The sequence below is a fragment of the Zophobas morio genome, unplaced genomic scaffold, assembly GCF_036711695.1.
Source record: "Zophobas morio isolate AGI-343-1 ecotype UQ-CSIRO unplaced genomic scaffold, CSIRO_AGI_Zmor_V1 ptg000007l, whole genome shotgun sequence".
Lineage (NCBI taxonomy): Eukaryota > Metazoa > Arthropoda > Insecta > Coleoptera > Tenebrionidae > Zophobas > Zophobas morio.
The window spans coordinates 715,302-736,823 of record NW_026972112.1 but is presented as its reverse complement, the minus strand read 5'-3'; the positions used below and the strand labels follow the sequence as shown (position 1 = coordinate 736,823).

The following is a 21,522-nucleotide window of genomic DNA, read 5'->3' as shown; positions in this document are numbered from 1 at the left end:
TTTTGATATTTGTTTTTGATTCTTCGACTCTTCCATTTTTGATTTCTGGATTTCTCGATGTGTCAATTTTTTACTTTTTCGATTTTATAATTTTTTGAAATTTTAAATTTTTAAATTTTTCGATTTCTGAATTTTCCATTTCAGTTCTTCGATATTTCAATTGTTCAAGTTTTCGAATTTTTCAAATGTTTCGATTTCTTAAAATTTCGATTTTTCGCTTCTCAGTTTTAGATTTCGTGTTTTTCAATCTTTGGTTTTCTCAAATTTTCGATTTTTTTTTTTATCGAGATTTCGATATTTTTTTCGGTGTTTCGATATTTTGATTGTTCGGTTTCTCGGATTATAGTTTTTCAATTTATAACTTTTCGATTTTTTATTATGGCTTAATTCAGTTTCTCAGTTTTTCCGTTTTTCGATTTTTCCGTTTTTTCGTTTTTTATTTTCTCACTTTTCGATTTTTCTTTTCGATTTTCCAATTTTTCAACTTTTAACTTTCGATTTTTCGACTTCCCGGTTTTGTATCTTCGGTTTTGCAATTTTTCGTTTTATTAATTTTTTTTTAATCATCTATTTTTGAATTTTTAAATTTTTTGATTTGTCGATTTATCGAGATTTGAATGTTTTGTTATTTTGATTTTTAGTATTTTGATATTTGTTATTGTATTCTTTCACTTTTCAATTTTTAAAATTTTAGTTTTTTCGATTTCTTCAAGTTTTCGAATTTTTCAAATGTTTCGATTCCTTAAGCTTTCGATTTTTCGACTTCCCGGTTTTATATTTTCTGTTTTTCATTTTTTTGTTTTCTCATTTTTTTGTTTTGTCATTTTTTTTAATTTTTAATTTTTAAATTTTTTGACATTTTGATTTTTAGTTTTCTCGATTTTTCGATTTTTAATTATTCGATTTTTCAATTTTTCGATTTTTTAAATTTCGAAGTTTTAATTTCTCGGTTTTTCGTTTTTCGATTCTTAGATTTCAAATTTTACATTTTTCATTTTGACTTTTCTAAATTCTCAATTTCTTGATTAGTCAATAAGTCGATGCTTTGATTTTCCCATTCCTTGACTTTCAACTATTTCAAAGAATTAAAGTTTCGATTTTTCAGGTTTTTGATTTTTCAATTTTTCGATTTTTGTGAAGGTTTCGATTTTTCAACTGCGCTTTTTTGATTTTTCGATTTCTCAATTTTTTATTTCTCCGTTTTTGGACGTTTTTCTATTCTTCAGTTTATCTTTCATTTTTCAGTTTTTTGATATTTGTTTTTGATTCTTCGACTTTCGATTTTTGACTTCTGAATTTTTCGATGTGTCAATTTTTTTACTATTTAAATTTTTTAATTTTTTGATATTTTAAAATTTTAGATTTTTCGATTTCTCAATTTTCGATTTTGTGAAATTTCAGTTTAGGGATTTTTCAGTTAATTTATTTTTCAATTTTTCGATTTTACAATTTCTCAAGTTTTCAATTTCATGATTTTCAATTTTTCGATTTCTCAATTTTACAATGTTTCGATTTTACGTATCTCCTTTTTCTCTTCGTCAATTTTACAACCTTTTAATATTTGTTTTTTGACTTTTTGATTTCCCAATTTTTCAATTTTTAATTTCTCAGGTTTTGGATATTTTAGTTTTGAGATTGTTCAGTTTTTCCAGTCTTCAAGTTTTTCTTTTATTTTTCTTTTTTTTTGAAATTTCAGCTTTTGAATTTTTCAGAATATTTATTATAAAATTTTTCGACTTTACAATTTCTCATTTTTTCAATTTCTCGATTTTCAATTTTTCTATTTTTTAAGGTTTCCATTATTCGACTTCACTTTTTTGATTTTTCGATTTCTCAATTTTTTAGTTTCTCAGGTTTTGGACATTTCTGTTATGGGATTTTTCACTTTTTCCATTCTTCAGTTTTCCTTTCATGTTACAGTTATTGGATTTTTCAATTTTTCGTATTTTAACTTTTAAATTTTTCAATTTTTTGATATTCTATTTTTTCAATTTTTAATTTTACATTTTTCAGTTTGACTTTTCTAAATTCTCAATTTCTTGACTTTCAACTTTTTCAAAAAATTGAAGTTCCAATTTTTCTGGTTTTTAATTTTTCAATTTTTCGATTTTTGTGAAGGTTTCGATTTTTCGACTTTACTTTTTTGATTTTGATTTTGATTCTTCGACTTTTCGATTTCTGACTTCTGGATTTTTCGATGTATCAATTTTTTTACTTTTTCGATTTTTAAATTTTAGATTTTTTAATTTTTTGATATTTTAAAATTTTAGATTTTTCGATTTCTCAATTTTCCATGTCAGTTCTTCCATATTTTTCGAATTTTTCAAATGTTTCGATTTCTTAATATTTCGATTTTTCGCTTCCCAGTTTTAGATTGCCTGTTTTTCAATTTTTCGTTTGTTTTTACTTTCGATTTTTTAATTTTTCGTTTTTTAAATTTTTCAATTTTCCAATATTTTGATTTTCCGATTGATCGAGATTTGGATGTTTCGATATTTTTGCTCGGTTTCTCGATTTATAGTTTTTCAATTTATAACTTTTCGATTTTTTATTATGGCCTTTTTCGATTTCTGCATCTTTTGATTTTCGGTTTTTCGATATTTACATTTTCAAATTGGAAGAATTTTCAATTTTCCAATTTTTTACCTTAGGAGTTTTGATTTATCGATTTTTCGTTTTCCAGTTCCTCGATATTTCTATTTTTCAACTCTTAACTCGATTTTTAAAATTATACATTTTTCGATTTTTCAATTTTTCAGTTTATTTTTATGTTTCGATTTCTTGACATCTTGCTCTATCGATTTTTAGATTTCTCGATTCTGCGGGTTCTCGATTTCTCAGGTTTTCGATTTTACAAATTTTTGATCATTTTAATTTTTCATTTTTACTTCCCGGACGTAAGCGAATGTATTTTGAATCTGCAAAATAGATGATAAATAATTGTTAAACAAAATATATTTGCTTATCACCTTCAAAAAATTGATGACGTCATCTCAAAATTTTGGTACAACGCACAATATAATAGTTTTCAATATTTCGATTTTCAAGACATTTTTCGTTTTTTCGATTTTAAAGTTTCTCAATTTTTAATCTTTCAATTTTTCATTTCTTCAATTCTTGAAGTTCTTGATTTACGATTGTTATATTCTTCAAAGCTTTCATTTTATACTGCTTCGTATTTACGTTTTTGATTTTTCAATTTTACAACTTTTCGATTTTCAAATTTTTTTTTAGAGCAGGATTTTTTGCTTGAGTAATAAAAATAGACGTTATCAATACACAAGCAACATAATTTTCAACCAGAAATTTAAACGATTTTCGTGTTTTAAAGTACGTGCTTTTTCAAGTAGCTTTTTAGACAAAAGGCGAAATAAAGCGACTAAGTAAATTTGAAAAAATATGTACATACAAACTATGAATTTAAATAGTATTCTGTAAGCTTTATCAATTCCGACAAAACTTGACAGAAGTTTACTTTCCGCACTAGAGAATTCTACAGCCGCGCTTTTCGTTCCACCTCTCCTCCACAGATGGCGCATCCACAACCCTCCACAAAATTCAGAATTGATTGCTAATCTGCCTCGGTTTAATAATAACTTCGGAATTATGCATGTAAATACTTTATTACATTACGCTGTAAAACACTATCCCATGTGCCGACCTTTAATCCAACGTGAACCCTCACACGTAAAACGATTTCCATCTACTTTAACCCGTTATTTATTATTTAGATTAATAATTGTACTTTTTGCTTTCCGTTTTTATTGTGCTGTAAAAAGCCCGAGAAACGACTCAGCTACTTAATTAAATTTGCCCCACGTTACGTTTACGCAAGGGATGAAATGTGAGATCTTATTTAATTTAAACGCAGTTTGCTACAACCTCCGAGAAATTTAACTTGTTCAAAGACCACAAACAAAACATTGTAACAATATATTCAGCGCTGTGTTCTCATACAGGATGTCTCCTGAAAACCGGAACGGGGTTAATTTTTTCCTGTTTTCCAGCTGCACAGCTTTTACATTTTTCACTTTTATCCCTTTTCCGTAATAAATCGTTGTAATCCCGCTAAATCCCCGACAAGCCGAAAAACACGCATCAGCTAATTGGAAGTCGACTCATTTAATTTTAAACAATAATCCCCTCCATCCCAGCGGCTAAAGTTGCGTTTTATTCTTCGGGGGCGGCGTACGCTCTCTATTATTAAAATTAAGCCCTCGTTCCATTTCGGATAGTTTCATTAAACTAAAACGGCGCAATAATGGCGCAAAACAAGCGAAACGGAGAGACGAGCCGTAAATATGGCGATAAAACCCTCAAAAGTGCCATCTGTTCGTGTTTTTTATTTAATTCGGCGATAAATCAAGAAGGCGAGTGCCCGCGCCCGTGAGTGTTCGCGGCTTAAGAAGCGCAGCGGCCGGCGAGCGTTAGTGAGATGCACCGTGGCGCGAAATTTGAAAACTATTGCAGCTGCAAGTTTAATTAAATTCAAATATGGAGCGCGGGTCGCTCTCACCGCTATTCAGGTCGCGTGGAGTGCTTCCAAGGGCCCTCACGGCTCCCTGAGCCAGAACAAAGTCGTCTGGGTTTGTATTGTCTGTTTAATTTTACGACGGGCTGCTTCTTTAATTAATCAAGTTATGTCGAGTTTCTGGAGCAGAAAGTGTGCCGCATGAAATGTTAGCGAATAAAACTATCGTGTGTAATCGAACCCCCAACAATGTGTGATGCGTTTCGGTTTCGTTCCAACCGCTGTTATCTGCCGGTTGGCTATCAAATATTTACCCGGCCCGGATCCGGCTTCGGTCCGGCGAACTTTCATTTTGGTCCTTCGCGCCGGATCCGGCCCGAGAGAAATCCGCAGCCCGCGACGACGATGACGTATCGTGACGCAACAAGCTCCGCAGACGGAGGTGGGATCGATATGGTGGCGAAGGGTCGGTGTATCCCCGCTCTCACACCTGTATCGTGGCATGACGTCACCGCGTTCGATTTTTGGCGGTTGGTCGCCAGGCCAATGATTGCCGATAGACGCGCTGATTAACATCCGCGGCAGACCGCGACGGTTTGGCCAGGTGCGGAATTAGTGGCTTCTGATTAAAATTAAGGTGGCGTAGTGCAGTGCGATTGCTGCAGAGGCCACGGACGGTTATTAAAAATTTCGGAGTTGTGCTCGCTTTTGCCAACTGTTATATTTAGGTTTATTATTTAATAAAGTCGCAGTCTGCACGAGAACCGGCGGTCGAAATATGTCACACGTGAGCACAATTTGACCGCAATCTTGGAAAGCTTATTTAAGTTTTATAAGTGGGCAAGTTCGGAGTTGCTGCGGCAAAACTAGAAAAATCGTTGCTATTTTAATGTTCCAAGTCTTCTATTTTTTTCTTTTTTTTGTGTGTTAAACACCATAGAATCGCTTGAAAATCCCCACAGTGATAAAGTAGCGCATTTTGAAGGTCCCTATCATATTAAATATTCGTTAGTAGTACAACCCTCCGTTGTATTCTTTTTATAAAACTAAGGGCGCCTCACGCATGACTTTCTAGATCATGTCCGAGACTGTCCCTTTGTCTCCATTGTTCCCACTACCCTCACCTTTGAAAAAATTACATCAATTCCGGGTCGGCGCGTCCGATAATGTATCAATTTCCGGTGTCGAATGATGTATCTGCCCCCACCCTCCTTAAATTTATGACAGACCCTTTTATTAATATACAGCCACCTGGGGGATCCCCGGCGCCAAAAATCGATACGTAACTGAGATGCGTAAAGCGACGGGAATTTTTTGCGTCGCAATAACCAACGCGTGAAAGAAAAATGCGAAAGTCTGCTTTGGATGTGGTGTGTTTCTTTTAGTGGCGTGATTTACGCGTGGGACTGAAGCAAATTTCATGTCTGCACTGTGGTGCATTAAAATGTTTGTTGTCAATTTTTAAATTTTGGGGTTTGTTTGTAAAACTGTGAAGGTGTAACAAAGGTAGTTTAATATTAGATGTGGATTGGAAAGCTGTCAAATAAATTACTAAATGATTAATTACCCCTCCAACATTTATTCAAGCTATCGATTGCCACAAATATGAAAATCCTAAAAGTATATTGTTTGCTTAATTAAAGAAATGATTGTGTTGCTATGCGTGGGAAAATGAAACAATGGGTTTATTATACAACGAAGAGCACATATTGTTTCATAAATCACAATAAAAGGTACAATCAAATAAATAAAACCACGATGACTTGTATGTAGTAACAGCGATAAAGGCCAAATTCGCTTAACGTTAGGACGGTCTTCGCAGTCTTATCAGTAATATTTGTTAAATTTTGCAAGTCTGTTTGATGTCTCCTTTCGACAGAAAATATTTTTAAGCGATTGTTTTAAATCTGAAAGTGCTTCCAACATGTTCCATCTGTGAGTAATAAAGAAGGCAGTGATTCGTTTTTGCGTTTACATAAATTTTCTACTTTATAGATTCGAAGTAATAAATATTTTTACTATATTTAAGTACACAGAAACGTTAAATACACGAGGTCGCTATAGTTTTGTGTATTTTATTATTTGGACTGTTTATCCAGGATATGTAGATCTTTTATTTTATTCCTCCGCAGGTTGAATGATCATGAATTATTTAATCGGGATTGATTTCGCACTTTCTCGAAAAATTGGGGTTTATGTTTGTGATAAACATTCGCCTGAACGAAAATATTTAACAAACCGAAAAATCGAAATTTTACAAAATTGAACACTTAAAATATTGAAAAATTGAAAAATCTATAAATTGAAACATTAGAAAATCGAAAAATCGTGGTATCCGAAAATTAAAAAATCACAAAATTGAAAAGTCCTTAAAAGTGACATGTTAAAAATTGAGAAATCGCAAACTTATAAAATGAAAGAATTGGAAAACCAAAAATTTCAAGATTCGAAAAATAGAAAAATAAAAATTTCGAAAAACCGAAAGATCGAAAAATCACAAACAGTGAAAAATCTGAAAATTGAAGAATACAAAAACTGAAAAATCAAAAAATTGAAACAATGCACAGTGGAAAAATTGAAATTTCTCACAAATTTAAAATTTAAAAATCGAAAAATTGGAAAATTCAAAAGTCGATTGATCGAAAAACCGGGAAATCAAAAATTCAAAATTTAATAATTTGCAAAAATGGAAAAATTGAAAAATTGGAAAATGGGAAAGCCGAAATCTCGAAAAATCGAAAAAATTGAAACAACGAAAAATTAAAACTAAAACATCGAGAAATGGAAAAGTACAACAAAAATTAAAAGATTTGAAATTAAAAAAAGCTATAAACGAAAAATTGAAAAATCCCGAAACCGAATCATAAAAAAAATTTCAAAAGCCTAAAACTTTAAAAACGAAAAATTGAAAAATCGAAAATTCGAAATTTAATCTAAAAAGTCACAAACATTGAAAAATCGGGAATTTTTAAGAATTGAAATGACGAAAAATTGGGAAATCAAAAATTGAAAATCGAAAACGCGAAAAGTTGAAAAATCGAAAAACAGAAATCGAAAAATTGGAAAAACAAAAAATTCGAAAACTGAGACACAAAGAAATCGAAATTTCACAAGATCGCGAAAACGAAAAGTCAAAAATTGGAAAACTGAAAAATCAAAATAGGTCAAAATCGAAAAATTTAAAATAGAAAAACATTAAATCGAAAAATTGAAAAGTCAATAACTCCAAACAATTGAGAAACAGAAAAATTGAAAAATCCAGAAATCGAATCATCAAAAGAGAAAATTCAAAAACTTAAAATTTTAAAAACAAAAAATTGAAAAATCGGAAAATTGAACAATCGAAAAACTTAAAAATCGAAACATCAAAAAATAGAAAAATAGAAATAATCAAAAACCTAAAATTCAAAAATCAAAAAATTGAAAAATCGGAAAATTGAAGAATTAAAAAATAAAAAAATCGAGAAACTGAAAATTTTCGAAATTAAAATGAAAAATTGAACAATCAAAAAATTGAAAAATGGAAAGATTGAAAAATGGAAAAATTTGAAAATCGAAAACCCGAAAGTCGAAAAATCGAAAAACGGCAATCGAAAAATTGAAACAACAAAAAATTCAAAAACTGAAACATCGAGAAATCGAAATTGAAAAGTCAATAACAATTGAGAAATAGAAAAATTAAAAAATCAGAAATCGAATCATCAAAAAAAAAAAAAATTCAAATGCTTAAAATCTTAAAAACGAAAAATTGAAAAATCGGAAAATTGAACAATCGAAAAACTTTAAAATCGAAACATCAAAGAATAGAAAAATAGAAAAAATGGGAAACCTAAAATTCAAAAATCGAAAAATTCAAAAATCGGATAATTGAAGAATTAAAAAATCAAAAAATTGAGAAACAGAAAATTTTCAGAATTAAAATGAGGAAAAATTGAACAATGGAAAAATTTGAAAATCGAAAACCCGAAAAGTCGAAAAATCGAAAAACGGAAATCGAAAAATTGAAACAACAAAAAATTCAAAAACTGAAACATCGAGAAATCGAAATTGAAAAGTCAATATCTCCAAAGAATTGAGAAACAGAAAAATTACAAAATCAGAAATCGAATCGTCAAAAAAAAATTCAAAAGCTTAAAATTTTAAAAACGAAAAATTGAAAAATCTGAAAATTGAACAATCGAAAAACTTTAAAATCGAAACATCAAAAAATAGAAAAATAGAAAAAATGAAAAACCTAAAATTCAAAAATCGGAAAATTGAAGAATTAAAAAATCAAAAAATCGAGAAATTGAAAATTTTCAGAATTAAAATGAGGAAAAATTGAACAATGGAAAAATTTGAAAATCGAAAACCCGAAAAGTCGAAAAATCGAAAAACGGAAATCGAAAAATTGAAACAACAAAAAATTCAAAAACTGAAACATCCAGAAATCGAAATTTCACAAGATCGAAAAAACGAGAAGTCAAAAATTGAAAAATTGAGAAATCAAAATAGGTCAAAATCGAAAGAGAAATTGAAAAATGGAAAAATTAAAAAGTCCAAAATTCAAAAATCGAAAAAATTGAAAAGCCAGAAAGTCGGAAAATCGAAAATCCAAAATTTAAAAAGTAATAAACATTGAAAAGTCGAAAAACTGAAGAATTCAAAAATCGAGAAACTGAAAATTTTCAAAATCGAAATGATGAAAAACTGGGAAATGAAAAAATTGAAAAATCGAAAAATTGAAAAATCGAAAACCCGAATAGTCGAAAACTCGAAAAACAGAGAAATGGAAAAATTGAAACAAAAAATCTAAAATCTTAAAATTGAAAAATGGAAAAGTAAAAATTCGAAAAATCGGAAAGTTGGAAACCTGAAAAATTGAAGAACCGAAAAGTTGAAAAATTGAAGAATCAGAATATTGAAAAATTCCAAAACTGAAATATTGAGAGATGGAAAAACGGAAGAAAGATTAAAAAAGCGAAAATTTGAAAAATCCCGAAACTGAAATATCGAAAAATTGAGAAAGGAAAAATTGAAAAATCAAAATCACAGCTCGAAAAATAGAAGAATTGAAAAATCAAAAACCTGAAAATTGAAAAACAGAGAAATCAAAAAATTTAAACGAATAATTTTAAAAATCTAAAACACCGACAAATCGAAACCTCAAAAGATCGGGAAAAGGAGAAGTCGAAAAATCGAAGAAATGAGAAATCAAAATAGGCCAAAATCAAAAATGGAATTGAAAAATTGCAAATTAAAAAACCAACAAATCGAAAAATTGAAGTAAAAAAGTCGAGAAATTGAAAAATCGAAACCAAAAATCGAAAATTTTAAAATTAAAAAATGGAAACATTAAAAAATGGAAAAATCGAAAAACTGAAAAATTGAAAAATCAGAATATTGAAAAATCCCAAAACTGAAACATTGAGAAATGGAAAAACCGAAGAAAAAGTAAAAAAGCGAAAAATTGAAAAATCCCGAAACTGAAACACCGAAAAATTGAGAATACAAAAAATTGAAAAATCAAAATTAAAGGTCGAAAAATAGAACAATTGAAAAATCAAACACCTGAAAAACTGAAGAATTGAAAAACTGAAAATCGAAACATTGCAAGGTCGAAAAATTGAGAAACAGGAAAATCAAAAATCTGCTAACCGAGAAATTGAGAAATCAAAAAATTGAAAAATTCAAAAAGTGAAGAAGAAAAATTTTTAATGTGTTACCCGAAGATTTTCGTAATAAGCCTATTAATATATTAAAAAAAACTCAAAATTTTTCTTATTATGAATTGTTTTTATAGTTTTGAGGATTATCTTCGGTGTAAAAATTTTAATAGTTTATTGGTTTAATTTATTGTATTTGACTTTTGTAAAACTGTGTTTGTAAGTTTTTAACATGAATAAAGTATTGATTGAGTGATTGAAGTGAAAAATCTAAAAATTTAAAAACCGAACAATTTTAAATTTTACAAAACAAAAAATTGAAAAATCTAGAAATCAAATCACTAAAAATTGAAAAATTGAAACATTGAAAAAAAATCGAGAAATCGAGAAATCGAAAAATAAAAAAACTGAAATATCGAAAAATTTAACAATCGAAAAATCAAAAATCCGAAAAATTGGGAAATCAAAAATTGTTATATCTACAATTTTGATTTTTTCGAAAACTTGATGTCTAGGATAAAAATTGAACACAGATTCATAAGTCACAAATGAAGGAGTACGTTGTTTTATGAAATTTAAATTACATTTACTGTTGCAAAATTTGGAGAAAAATTTTAGTTAGCGTTTTACCATCTCCATGATATTCCTAATATACGAACAAACTGTACGGTAATTTCGGAGATAATCCGTCTAATAATAATAATAATCTCGATAAATAGAAACGGAAGACCTATTTCTTCGTATACTCGGGGTCATGGAACGTCGAGAAAATGTGAAAGTAGCCAGTCTCCCGCCACAGCTTACACTCGGGAAGTAAAAATCTCCACCGGCCCAAAAACCCTGAACAAAACTGTCCGCGTCCCACCTTCGGCCCCAGGTCCGTCCCGTGCACGTGACGCGCGCCCCGCCGCCCATCGCCGTCGTCGGCGGCGGCGCCGTCCGCCTCTGTCCGCCGTCGCTCGCCAGTCTACCGCGAGTCTTTCGCTATGCCGCTTCGCGTTCCGGGCCCGCGGCCCTAGCAACTCCATGTCGAGTCCGCCTGACTTGGCGGCGGCGTCGCCGTCGCCGCCGGTGGTGCGCCGCACGCCGCCCGCCGATCGCGCCCCGCGGCCCGTGTCGTACCCCCAGAGCCGCCCCCAGCCCGCCGCGCTCGCCAAGCGCAACTCGGACCCCGCGCCCGCCGCCGCCAGGGCGCCCCGCACCCAGGTCAAGCCCTTCACCAAGGAGTCGCTCGAGCGGCTCGAGCGGAAGACGGTGCAGCTGGTGCGCGAGTACGGCTTCCAGCCGAGGAGGAAGCTGAGCGTGGAGGACGGCTCCAGGCTGCCGGCCAAGTTCGAGCCCTTCCCGCAGAAGCTGTACGGGAGGCCGCTGGAGGAGATTGACAACTTCATTTATGACGAGGTAGGGACGGAGGAAAAATATCGATCGCCGGAATGGCGGCGGAGTGGGACGATACAGGGTGGTGGAAGGAAGGACCGAGGATTGTGTTGTAATTGTACTGAACTGCTGATGTTGACGAAGAGGTCGGTGGAAGGTGGTGGTCGGGTTGAGTCGGGGAGGGTCGGGTGATGGGGGAGGGGGGAGGGAGGGGGGTGACAATATTTGTGGAATGTTTATGGCATATTCGATATATGTAGATACTCATGAATTGTCAAAACGATAGCATATGTTGTGTTGGTATCATGTTGAGCTGGAGGATGGAGGAGTGTTATCTAAGAGGATGTTCAAATTTAGTCATTTGAGTTAATGGAGTTGCAAAAGTGCTTACAAACCACCCAAAAATTTAAATTGACACTGTGTATATTTTTGTACACTGTGTACTTAATCAAATTTCTAATTAGACAAAAAGTTTTCTACTGAAATCCAAAATTTTCCACATTGACGGTGTCAAAATGTTCCGATTTTTTGAATTAAAAATTACCAAGTTTTATGTTTTGGACTCAGTTTCGATTACTCTGTCCACTTAACCTTTTGAACTATTTCGACACAATATTAAAAAATTGGAATACGAAAAGTTTGAAAACTAACAAAATTTTGACATTTTGTTAATGACACTTCAAAAAAAGTGACACAATGGAATTGTTGAGTTTTTGATTTTCTGTTTTGGGTTTACTAAGTAATTTAAAGTTTTTTTTTTATTTTTTAAATCAATGTCGGCTGCGTATTAACAAAATATGTGCTGCGATCTGTCATCTAGGCCAAGGACACTTGGGACGGGCTGACTATGAAACCAAGCGACACTGTCGACGTGTTTGAACATAAAACCGTTACATATTTTGATCACGTACTGGACCTTGTGGAGTTTCAGAAACACTTTGCGCTGATGTTAAGATCAGTTTATTTCTTACGATGTTCAGATTTCGGATTTCGTTTAATTTTTTTCTAAATCTTCAAAAACGTGTGGATTTTTAATAGTTTTTCTTAATAAATTTGGGATAAGGTATCAAATAAAAGTTTGACTATTAGCACGTTCAGATAACAAGCATCAGTAGTGGCATTTGCGTTAAAAGAAAATAAAATTTGAAATTTATTCTTATGTTTAGAGATGTTTTTTATCTTCAATTATATGTTTTTTTAATAGGATTTTTGCACTTTTTCCGGGCTTAATAATACGAGATTTACTTAGCAATATTTTAAAGTGACCTTAATTTTTTGAAGGGGATGAAATCACCAATTTTGATTTTAACCATTGTTGTTGAACTTGGAAAAAATGCTTCAGCCTGAAAATTCCTTTTTAAAAATTTCTTTAGTGCATTCTGAATAGTTTTGGCTAGTGGAAGGCAAAACATCTGCAGTGGAATCTTGAACAGTTATATTAGTAGTTTCAGCACTCTTCTTCTGAAATATACAGGGTGAGTTAATTATAAGAAATAGACTTTTTTAACTATAGAATGTTCTGTTTTTAAAGCGTAGCACACAACCTAGTTTTTTTAATGAAACACCCTGTACACAGTTTATTTTTGATACGGTTTGGTTGCTAATAATACTCCAACTTCAAAACAAAAAAATGTCAGTTATTACTGATTTTATTTCGATTGCTTTTTCCTGTAGGGGTGGATAATCTTCGAAGATGGTCATTTATTTTAGGGGTGAGAAAACTAACCCCCAAAATGTCTAAATTTTTCTGAAATTTTTACGATGGGATATCGTTAATTTTGAATCTTTTAAAAAATCGGAAAAATTGAAAACTTAATAAATGCAATTATTAAGAAATCGGAAAATTGAAGAAACTAAGAAATCAGCTAAGAGGAACTGAAAAATCGAAAAAACAAAAATAAAATATCTAAAAGTTGAAATTTCCAAAAATTATAAATCAAGAACTCCAAACAGTGAACAAAAACTGAGAAAATGAAAACTGAATATTTGAAAAATCTAAAAAGTCAAATCATGACTATGATTCGTCAAAATCAGTCTTATGTTAGCAAGTACTAGCCCCGACCACCCACCCCGCCCCTTATTTTCTTGGCGGGTGTCATTTGCCAAAACCAATCTTATTTTAGCAAGTAATAAGCCCGCCCACCCACCCGTTTTCTTAGAAGGTACATTATTTGCCAAAATCAGTCTCATCTAGTATTTGAAAAGATAAGATGGATTTTAGCACGTCAGATGCATGAAATAAGAAATAAATTTTGAAGCAGATATTGTAACAAAAAAAATGCGATTAGCCTTTTTTTTAGTTTTTTTACATCCTAAATTGTATTATTAGTTTCCACTCCCACTTGACAGAAAAACATAATTAGCCCCGCCCACCCACCCTGTATCCTTTTCAGTGATTGTGTTTATCCGCCAAGATAAGATTGATTTTTCCAATTTGCATACCTTCTAAAAAAACTAAGGGCGGGTGGGCGGGGCTAGTGTCTACTTGCCAAGATAAGACTGATTTTGGCAGATGACGTACTATTTAAGGAAATAGAGGGTGGGTGGGCGGGGCTAGTATTTGATAAGATAAGATGGATTTTGGCAGGTCAGGTACATGAAATAAGAAATAAGTTTTATAGCAAATAGTGCAAAAAAAATGCGATTAGTGCTTTTTTTACTTTTTTTGCATCCTAGATTGTATTATTAGTTTCCACTCCTACTCGAAACAAAAACATAATTAGACCCGCCCACCCACCGTGCCTCCTTTCCAGTGATTCATTTTATTCGCCAATATAAGATTGATTTTGCCAAATTGGATACCTTCTAAGAAAACAAAGGGCGGGTGGGCGGGGCTCGTATCTACTTGTCAAGATAAGACTGATTTTGGTAGATGACGTACTTCCTAAGAAAATGGAGGGTGGGTGGGCGGGGCTAATATTTGATAAGATAAGATGGATTTTGACAGGTCAGGTGCATGAAATATGAAATAAATTTTATAGCAGATTGTGTAAAAAAAAATTGCGATTATCGCTTTTTGTTTACTTTTTTTACATTCTAGGTTGTATTATCAGTCTCCACTCCCACTCGTTCTAAGGACTAATTTTATTTCTTCAGTATAAGATCCACCTTTCATTCAGACTAGATAAAGTCAATCACTGAAATTGAGACAGGGTGGGTGGGCGGTGCTTAATATGTTCTTCTCTATGGAAGGAAACTAATTGAATTTAGAATGTGAAAAAAGTAAAAAAAGCGCTAATCCTAACTTCTTTTGTTATATTATTTGCTATAAGATTTATTTCTTATTTGAGAAAAAAAAGAGAATGGGTGGGTGGGCGGGGATAAATTTTAATTTTTCGAAAAATTTAAAAATCAAAAATTCACAAAAAAACTGCAATTCGAAAAATTGAAGAAATAAAAACCTGCAAAAACCGAAAGGTTGTAAAATAAAAATCGAAACACTAAAAAATCGAAAAATTGAAGATTTGAAAAAATCGAAAAGTTCAAATCATAATCATGATTTGTGAAAATCAGTCTTAGCTTAGCAATTAGTACCACTTGCCCCACACTTTATTTTCTTGAAGGTTATTATTTGCCAAAATCAGTCTTATTTTAGCAGGTACTAGGCCCGCCCACCCGCCCTCTATTTTCTTGGAAAGAATGCCATTTGCCAAAATCAGTCTTATCTTAGCAAGTACTGGCCCCGCCCACCCGCGCTATTCTCATTATAACGACTAATTTTATTTCTGTTCAGTATAAGGTTGACCTTTTATTCAAACCTGATAAAATCAATCACTGAAATAGGTGGGTGGGCGGGGCTTACTATGTTCTTATTTTTTTCGAAAAATAATTATAAAACTGAAGTAACGAAAACTTAAAAATAAAAAATTCACAATTCAATTTTTCGAAATTTAAAATTTTAGATTTTTAGATTTTTAGGTTTTTTGGTGTTTCAATGTATTGTTCTTCAATTTTCAGACTTTTCGGTTTTAGATTTTTCAATGTTTCGATTGTTCAATTGTTCAGTTTCCCGATTTTTCAATGTTTCACTTTTTCAATTAATTTTTCGATTTTGGGCCTTTTCAGTTCCTCGATTCTTCCATTTTTCAATTTCTCAGTCTTTCCAAAATCTCGATTTTTATACTTATTTCGATTTCTCGATGTTTCAGTTTTTCGCTTTCTGCATTATTGATTTTTCGACTTTTCGGCTTTTCGGTCTCTCAATTTTTCGATTTCTTGGATTTTACATTTTCTGATTTTTCAATTTTGTGATTTTACGACTTTCGATGTTTCGATTTCTCGATTTTTAATTTTTTTAATATTTCAATTTGTTGACTTCTCGGTTTTTAGATCTTTAAAATTTTTCAACTTTTCGATTTTTCGGTTTCCCGATTTTATAATTTTCGATTTCTCAATTTTTCAACGTTTCAATTTTGGAATTTTTTCAATTTCTGGATTTTTCAATTTTGGAATATTTCAATTTTTCGATTTTTTAAATTTTATGCTTTTCAAATTTTTGATGTTTCGATTTTTCGATCTTTCGTTTTCATTTGCCAAAATCAGTCTTATCTTGGCAAGTACTGGTGCCGCCCACCCGCGCCATTCTCATTGTAACGACTAATTTTATTTCTGTTCAGTATAAGGTCGACAGACTAGATAAAATCATCACTGAAATATAGACCGGGCGGGCGGGCGGGGCTTAATAAGTTCTTAAATTTTTTCGAAAAATAATCTTAAAATTGAAGTAACGAAAACTTAAAAATCAAAAATTCACAGGTTGAATGATCGAAAAATTGGAAATTTTAATACTATAACAACTAAAAAACTACAAATCGAAAAATTGAAGACATGAAAAACTGCAAAAACCGAAAGTTTGTAAAATAAAAATCGAAACGTTAAAAAAATCGAAAAATTGACTATTTGAAAAACTTTAAAAAGTCAAATCATAATCATGATTTGTGAAAATCAGTCTTATCTTAGCCCCGCCCACCCGCCCTGCCCTTTATTTTCTTGGAGGATGTCATTTGCCAAAATCAATCTTGTTTTAACAGGTACGAGACCCGCCCACCCGCCCTCTATTTTCTTAAATAGAATGCCATCTGCCAAAATCAGAAATATCGAAAAATTGAAAATGTTAATAATAAAAACTAAAAAAACTGTAAATCGAAAAATTGAACAAATGAAAAACTGCATAAACCGAAAGGTTGTAAAATAAAAATCGAAACGCTAAAAAATATCGAAAAATTTTATTTTATGTTTTTCTGTCGAGTAGGAGTGGAAACTAATAATACAATTTAGGATGTAAAAAAAGTAAAAAAAGCACTAATCGCAAAATTTATTTCTTATTTCATGCATCTGATCTGCCAAAATCCATCTTATCTTATCAGATACTAGATGAGACTGATTTTGGCAAATAATATACCTTCTAAGAAAACAAAGGGTGGGTGGGCGGGCTTATTACCTGCTAAAATATTTGAAAAAATCGAAAAAGTCAAATCATAATCATGATTTGCCAAAATCAGTCTTATCTTAGCAAGTACTAGCCCCGCCCACCCGAGCGGCCCTTTATTTTCTTGGAGGGTGTCATTTGCTAAAATCAATCTTGTTTTAGCAGGTACTAGGCCCGCCCACCCGCCCTCTATTTTCTTAGAAAGAATGCCATCCGCCAAAATCAGTCTTATCCTTAGCAAGTACTAGCCCTGCCCACCCGCGTTCTTCTCATTTTAACGACTAATTTTATTTCTGGTCAGTGTAAATTTTATCTTTTATTCAGACTAGATAAAGCGAATCACTGAAATGGAAATGGGGTGGGTGGGCGGGGCTTAATATGTTCTTCTCTCAATGGGAGTGGAAACTAATTGAATGTAGGGTGTAAAAAGCGCTAATCGTAACTTTTTTGTTGTATTTTTTGCTGTAAGATTTATTTCTTAGTTGAGAAGAAAAAAAGAGAGAGCGGGTGGGTGGGCGGGGCTTAGTTTAACTTTTTCGAAAAATAATCGTAAAATTGAAGAAACGAAAAATAAAGGTAGCAAAATCAAAATCGAAATACTAAAAACTCCAAAAATGGAACATTTTAAAACTAGAAACTATAAAAATTTTGACATAAAACTGAAAAATAAGAAACGAAAAAAATCAAAAAATTTAATATACACATAGGTATTTGAAAAAATCGTAGAACTCAAAAATTAATAAATTTAATCATGGAAAAACGGTAAAATTAAAAATTGAAAATTATAAAAGTGTAATTGATTGATCGCAAAACTGAAGAAACGAAAAATTCAAAAATTACAAAATTCGAAAAATAAAAAAAAAATCGTAGTGGTTTAGATTTTTTATAAAAATTCTGTACATTAATATTTGATTTAGTTGATACCACAACAAAGTGCGAAATTTCAAAAGTAGACTGTGTTTGTAAAACCTAAGAAGAGGTCAATCAAAATATGTAAAAATGTATAGGGTGTTTCACTAAGAAAAAACTAATTATGCTTTACGTTATAACAGTGTAATTAATTATACACAGTGATATGTATTTACCTGAGAATCACTCCATTTTTGAAGATAAACGTTTTCTCGATGTGTAGGAAATCCAAGAAGGGATGAACACAAAAGATCTATGGGGGCGCATTTTAATTTGAAACCGGCCCTGGCCACCACCTTCCATTATAAACATGTTTGGGCGTAATAACAAGGACAGATTAATCCACCACCCTGTATTACCTACCTGTCTTTGAAATTCCGAGCCGCCTTTAAAAAAAAGTCGAGCGCTAATAGAGATTTCACCTGGAAAATAATGTAGGGCACTTTTTATATAGAAAGTAGGAAGAAGCAATTATGCGAACAACGACAAACTCAGACGACGTCCTTGCCTCACTCCTCTCTCACTAAACGTACCTCGAGCGTTTTCCATTACGTCCTACAAGATTTAATATGCTGTTAGCGCTTCACATTCCGTTTAATTTTCCAGTTTAATGGATTACAACACAGCGAATAAAAATGATGATGAATGTTTTTAAATCAAATATTTGCTCAACATTTTCAAAACGCTTTACCCTGAATAAGCAGCTAATTTAACTTTTTTCGTTCCAAAGCGCTTGTTTGTGAATGTACAACTTTTTATCAATTTAATTAACACCAACGTAAGCTAAATAGAGCAAAACTTAAGCTACAATTTCCAACATTGCAAACGAAACACGTCCGCGAACTTCCACAACTTGGTAATTTTCACTTTACCACTACGTAGTAATTGGCAACCGTGCTCCAACCCATGCATTCCCCATCCTCACCTCGCAACAATAACCGAAACATCAATTATTTACCAAACTTGCAACTTTCAAGCGGAAACTTCGCCCCTATTGCCCATTAAATATTCACACACCTCCCAAAGAAGCGCCACAGTGCTACCAAGCCACGAAGAACGAAATAAATAGCCGCCACTTGGCCCAGCTCTGGGATATTTCGCCATTAATTATAACCCCGAAAACCACCAACTTCATAAACTCCGAGCCATCATTTATTCCCCGCACGCCATTCGACGTTTATTCGGCAATCGACACCCTGGTGATTTTTTTGTTATTACGTTGGCGCAAATTTATGCGATGCTGTGACAACTTTCATAATTGCCAGCTGCAAGTCAATTACGCAGATACGGATCTGCGCGCCGGGTTCGATTCGGTTCCGGGTTCCGGGGCCGGAGCCGTGCGTAATTTATGCAACATGTGTTTTTTGGGGATTATGTGGGGTTTTTGTTGTTATCACTAAATGGGAGTTTTTAAAACGTCACAGTGAAAAATGGGGGCTGGCAACTTCGAGAGAAAATCAGTTCTGAATTGTATGTTAATTTTTTTGGAGGGGATGAAAACACCAATTTTGAGTCGCATTTTACCATTGTTGTTAAACTTGAAAAAGTGCTTTAGACTGAAAATTCCTTTTTAATAATTACATTACAAAGTCAAAATTTGAAAGCAGATTTATTTATTTTCAAAAATATGGCCGTAATTTTATTGTCTTCACTAAAACTGAAACTGTTATATTCTTTGCTATAAGATTTATTTCTTATTTGAGAAGAAAATGAGTGGGCGGGCGGTGCTTAGTATACATTTTTCGAAAAATAATCGTAAAATTGAAGAAAGGAAAAATTTAAAAATCAAAAATTCAGAAATTGAAATATCGAAAAATTGAAAATTTTAACACTGTAAACAAAAAAATTGCAAATCGAAATATTGAAGAAATAAAAGTCTGCAAAAACCGAAAGGTTCAAAATAAAAATCGAAACACTAAAAAATCCAAAAATTGAATATTTGAAAAAATCGAAAAAGTCAAATCATAATTATGACTTGTGAAAATCAGTCTGATCTTATAAATTTTCGAATTTTTATACTTTTTGGTGTTTCAATTCTCCGGCTTTTCAGATTTCGATGTTCAGGTTTCCCAAGATTTCGATTATTTAAAAATAGATTTGTAGATTATAAATTTTTGATTTTACGATTTTTCAATCTTTCTATAATCCAATTTTTCGTTTTTTTAAATTTTAGATTTTTGGATTTATTAGTGTTTCGATTTGTTTTTGTTTCCGACTTCTCGGTTTCAGAATTTTCAATTTTTGGGTTTTTCGAATTTTCAATTTTTCAATTTTTCAATTTAGTTTTTCAATGTTCCGATTTATTGATTTTGTTAAATTTTAAATTTCTCAAATTTTCAATTAATTTTTCGATTTTGGGTAGTTTCAATCTTTCGATTTTTCATTTTTCAAATTTTCAGTCTTTCGATTTCTCGATGTTTCAATTTTTCGATTTCAGTTCAGTTTGGGGATTTTTCGATTTCTCGATTTCTTTTTTTTTTATTTTTCAGTTTATCGGTTTTTGAGTTTTTCGCTTTCTTGGATTTTAGATTTTTCAATTTTCCGATTTTTAAAATTTTTGGATTTCTCAATTTTCCAAGTTTTTCGATTTCTTGAATTTTAAATTTTTCGATTTCCCGATTTTTCAAGTATTCGATTTCCCTATTTTTGAAATTTTTGGGTTTATCAATTTTCCAGGTTTTCGATTTTTCGGGTTTCGTTTTTTGGGTTTTTCAATTTTTCTATTTTTAAAATTCTAGATTTTTGGATTTTTTGGTGTTTCAATTTGTTGTTCTTCAATTTTCGACTTTTTGGTTTCAGATTTTTCAATGTCGAAACATTTTTCAATTTTTCAATTTTTTAGTCTTTCGATTTCTCGATGTTTCAATTTTTCGATTTCAGGATTTTTTATTTTTCGACTTAGGGCTTTTAGATTTTCGGCTTTTCAGTTTTTCGAAAGTCCGCTTTGGGGATTTTTCAATTTCTCGATTTCTCGTTTTTTGGATTTTTCAGGTTTTCAGTTTTTCAGTTTTTCAGATTTTTGATTGCTTGAATGTTAGATTTTTCGATTTCCCGATTTTTCAAGTTTTCGATTTCCCTATTTTTCAAATTTTTGGATTTTCTAATTTTCCAAGTTTTCGATTTTTCAGATTTTCGGATTTCGATTTTTTGGTTTTTCAATTTTTTGATTTTTTAAATTATAAATTTTTGGATTTTTCAATGTTTCAACTTTTCAATTGTTCAGTTTTCTGATTTTTTAATGTTTCAATTTTTCAATTAATTTTTCGATTTTGGGCCTTTTCAGTCCCTCGATTCTTCCATTTTTCAATGTTTTTAATCTTCCGATATCTGGATTTTTTATATTTCGATTTCTCGATGTTTCAATTTTTCGGTTTCTGCATTTTTGATTTTTCGACTTTTGGCTTTTAGATTTTCGACTTTTCAGTTTTTAGAAAGTTCAGTTTGGGGATTTTTCAATTTCTCGATTTCTGGTTTTTTGGTTTTTTCAAATTTTCGGTTTTTTCGATTTCTTGGATTTTAGATTTTTCGATTTCCCGATTTTTCAAGTTTTCGATTTCCCTATTTTTCAAATTTCTGGATTTCTCAGTATTCCAAGTTTTCGATTTTTCGGACTTTCGGATTTCGATTTTTGGGTTTTTCAATTTTTAGATTTTTAAAATTTTAAATTTTTGGATTTTTTGGGGTTTCAATTT

The 21,522-nt window shown here is 31.8% G+C and overlaps 1 protein-coding gene across 4 annotated transcripts in view; it reads left to right on the top strand.

Moving 5' to 3' along the window:
• The first annotated feature begins 11,103 nt into the window (after positions 1–11,103).
• The window catches only part of Nacp60e (Na channel protein 60E), a 398,987-nt gene continuing 388,568 nt past the window's right edge, over positions 11,104–21,522 (top strand). For all 4 annotated transcript variants that reach the window (XM_064049043.1, XM_064049041.1, XM_064049040.1 and 1 more), the window contains exon 1: positions 11,104–11,517. In XM_064049043.1, the coding sequence (XP_063905113.1) occupies positions 11,143–11,517 (375 nt within the window). In that variant the 5' untranslated portion in view covers positions 11,104–11,142. The remainder of the gene's footprint in view (positions 11,518–21,522) is intronic.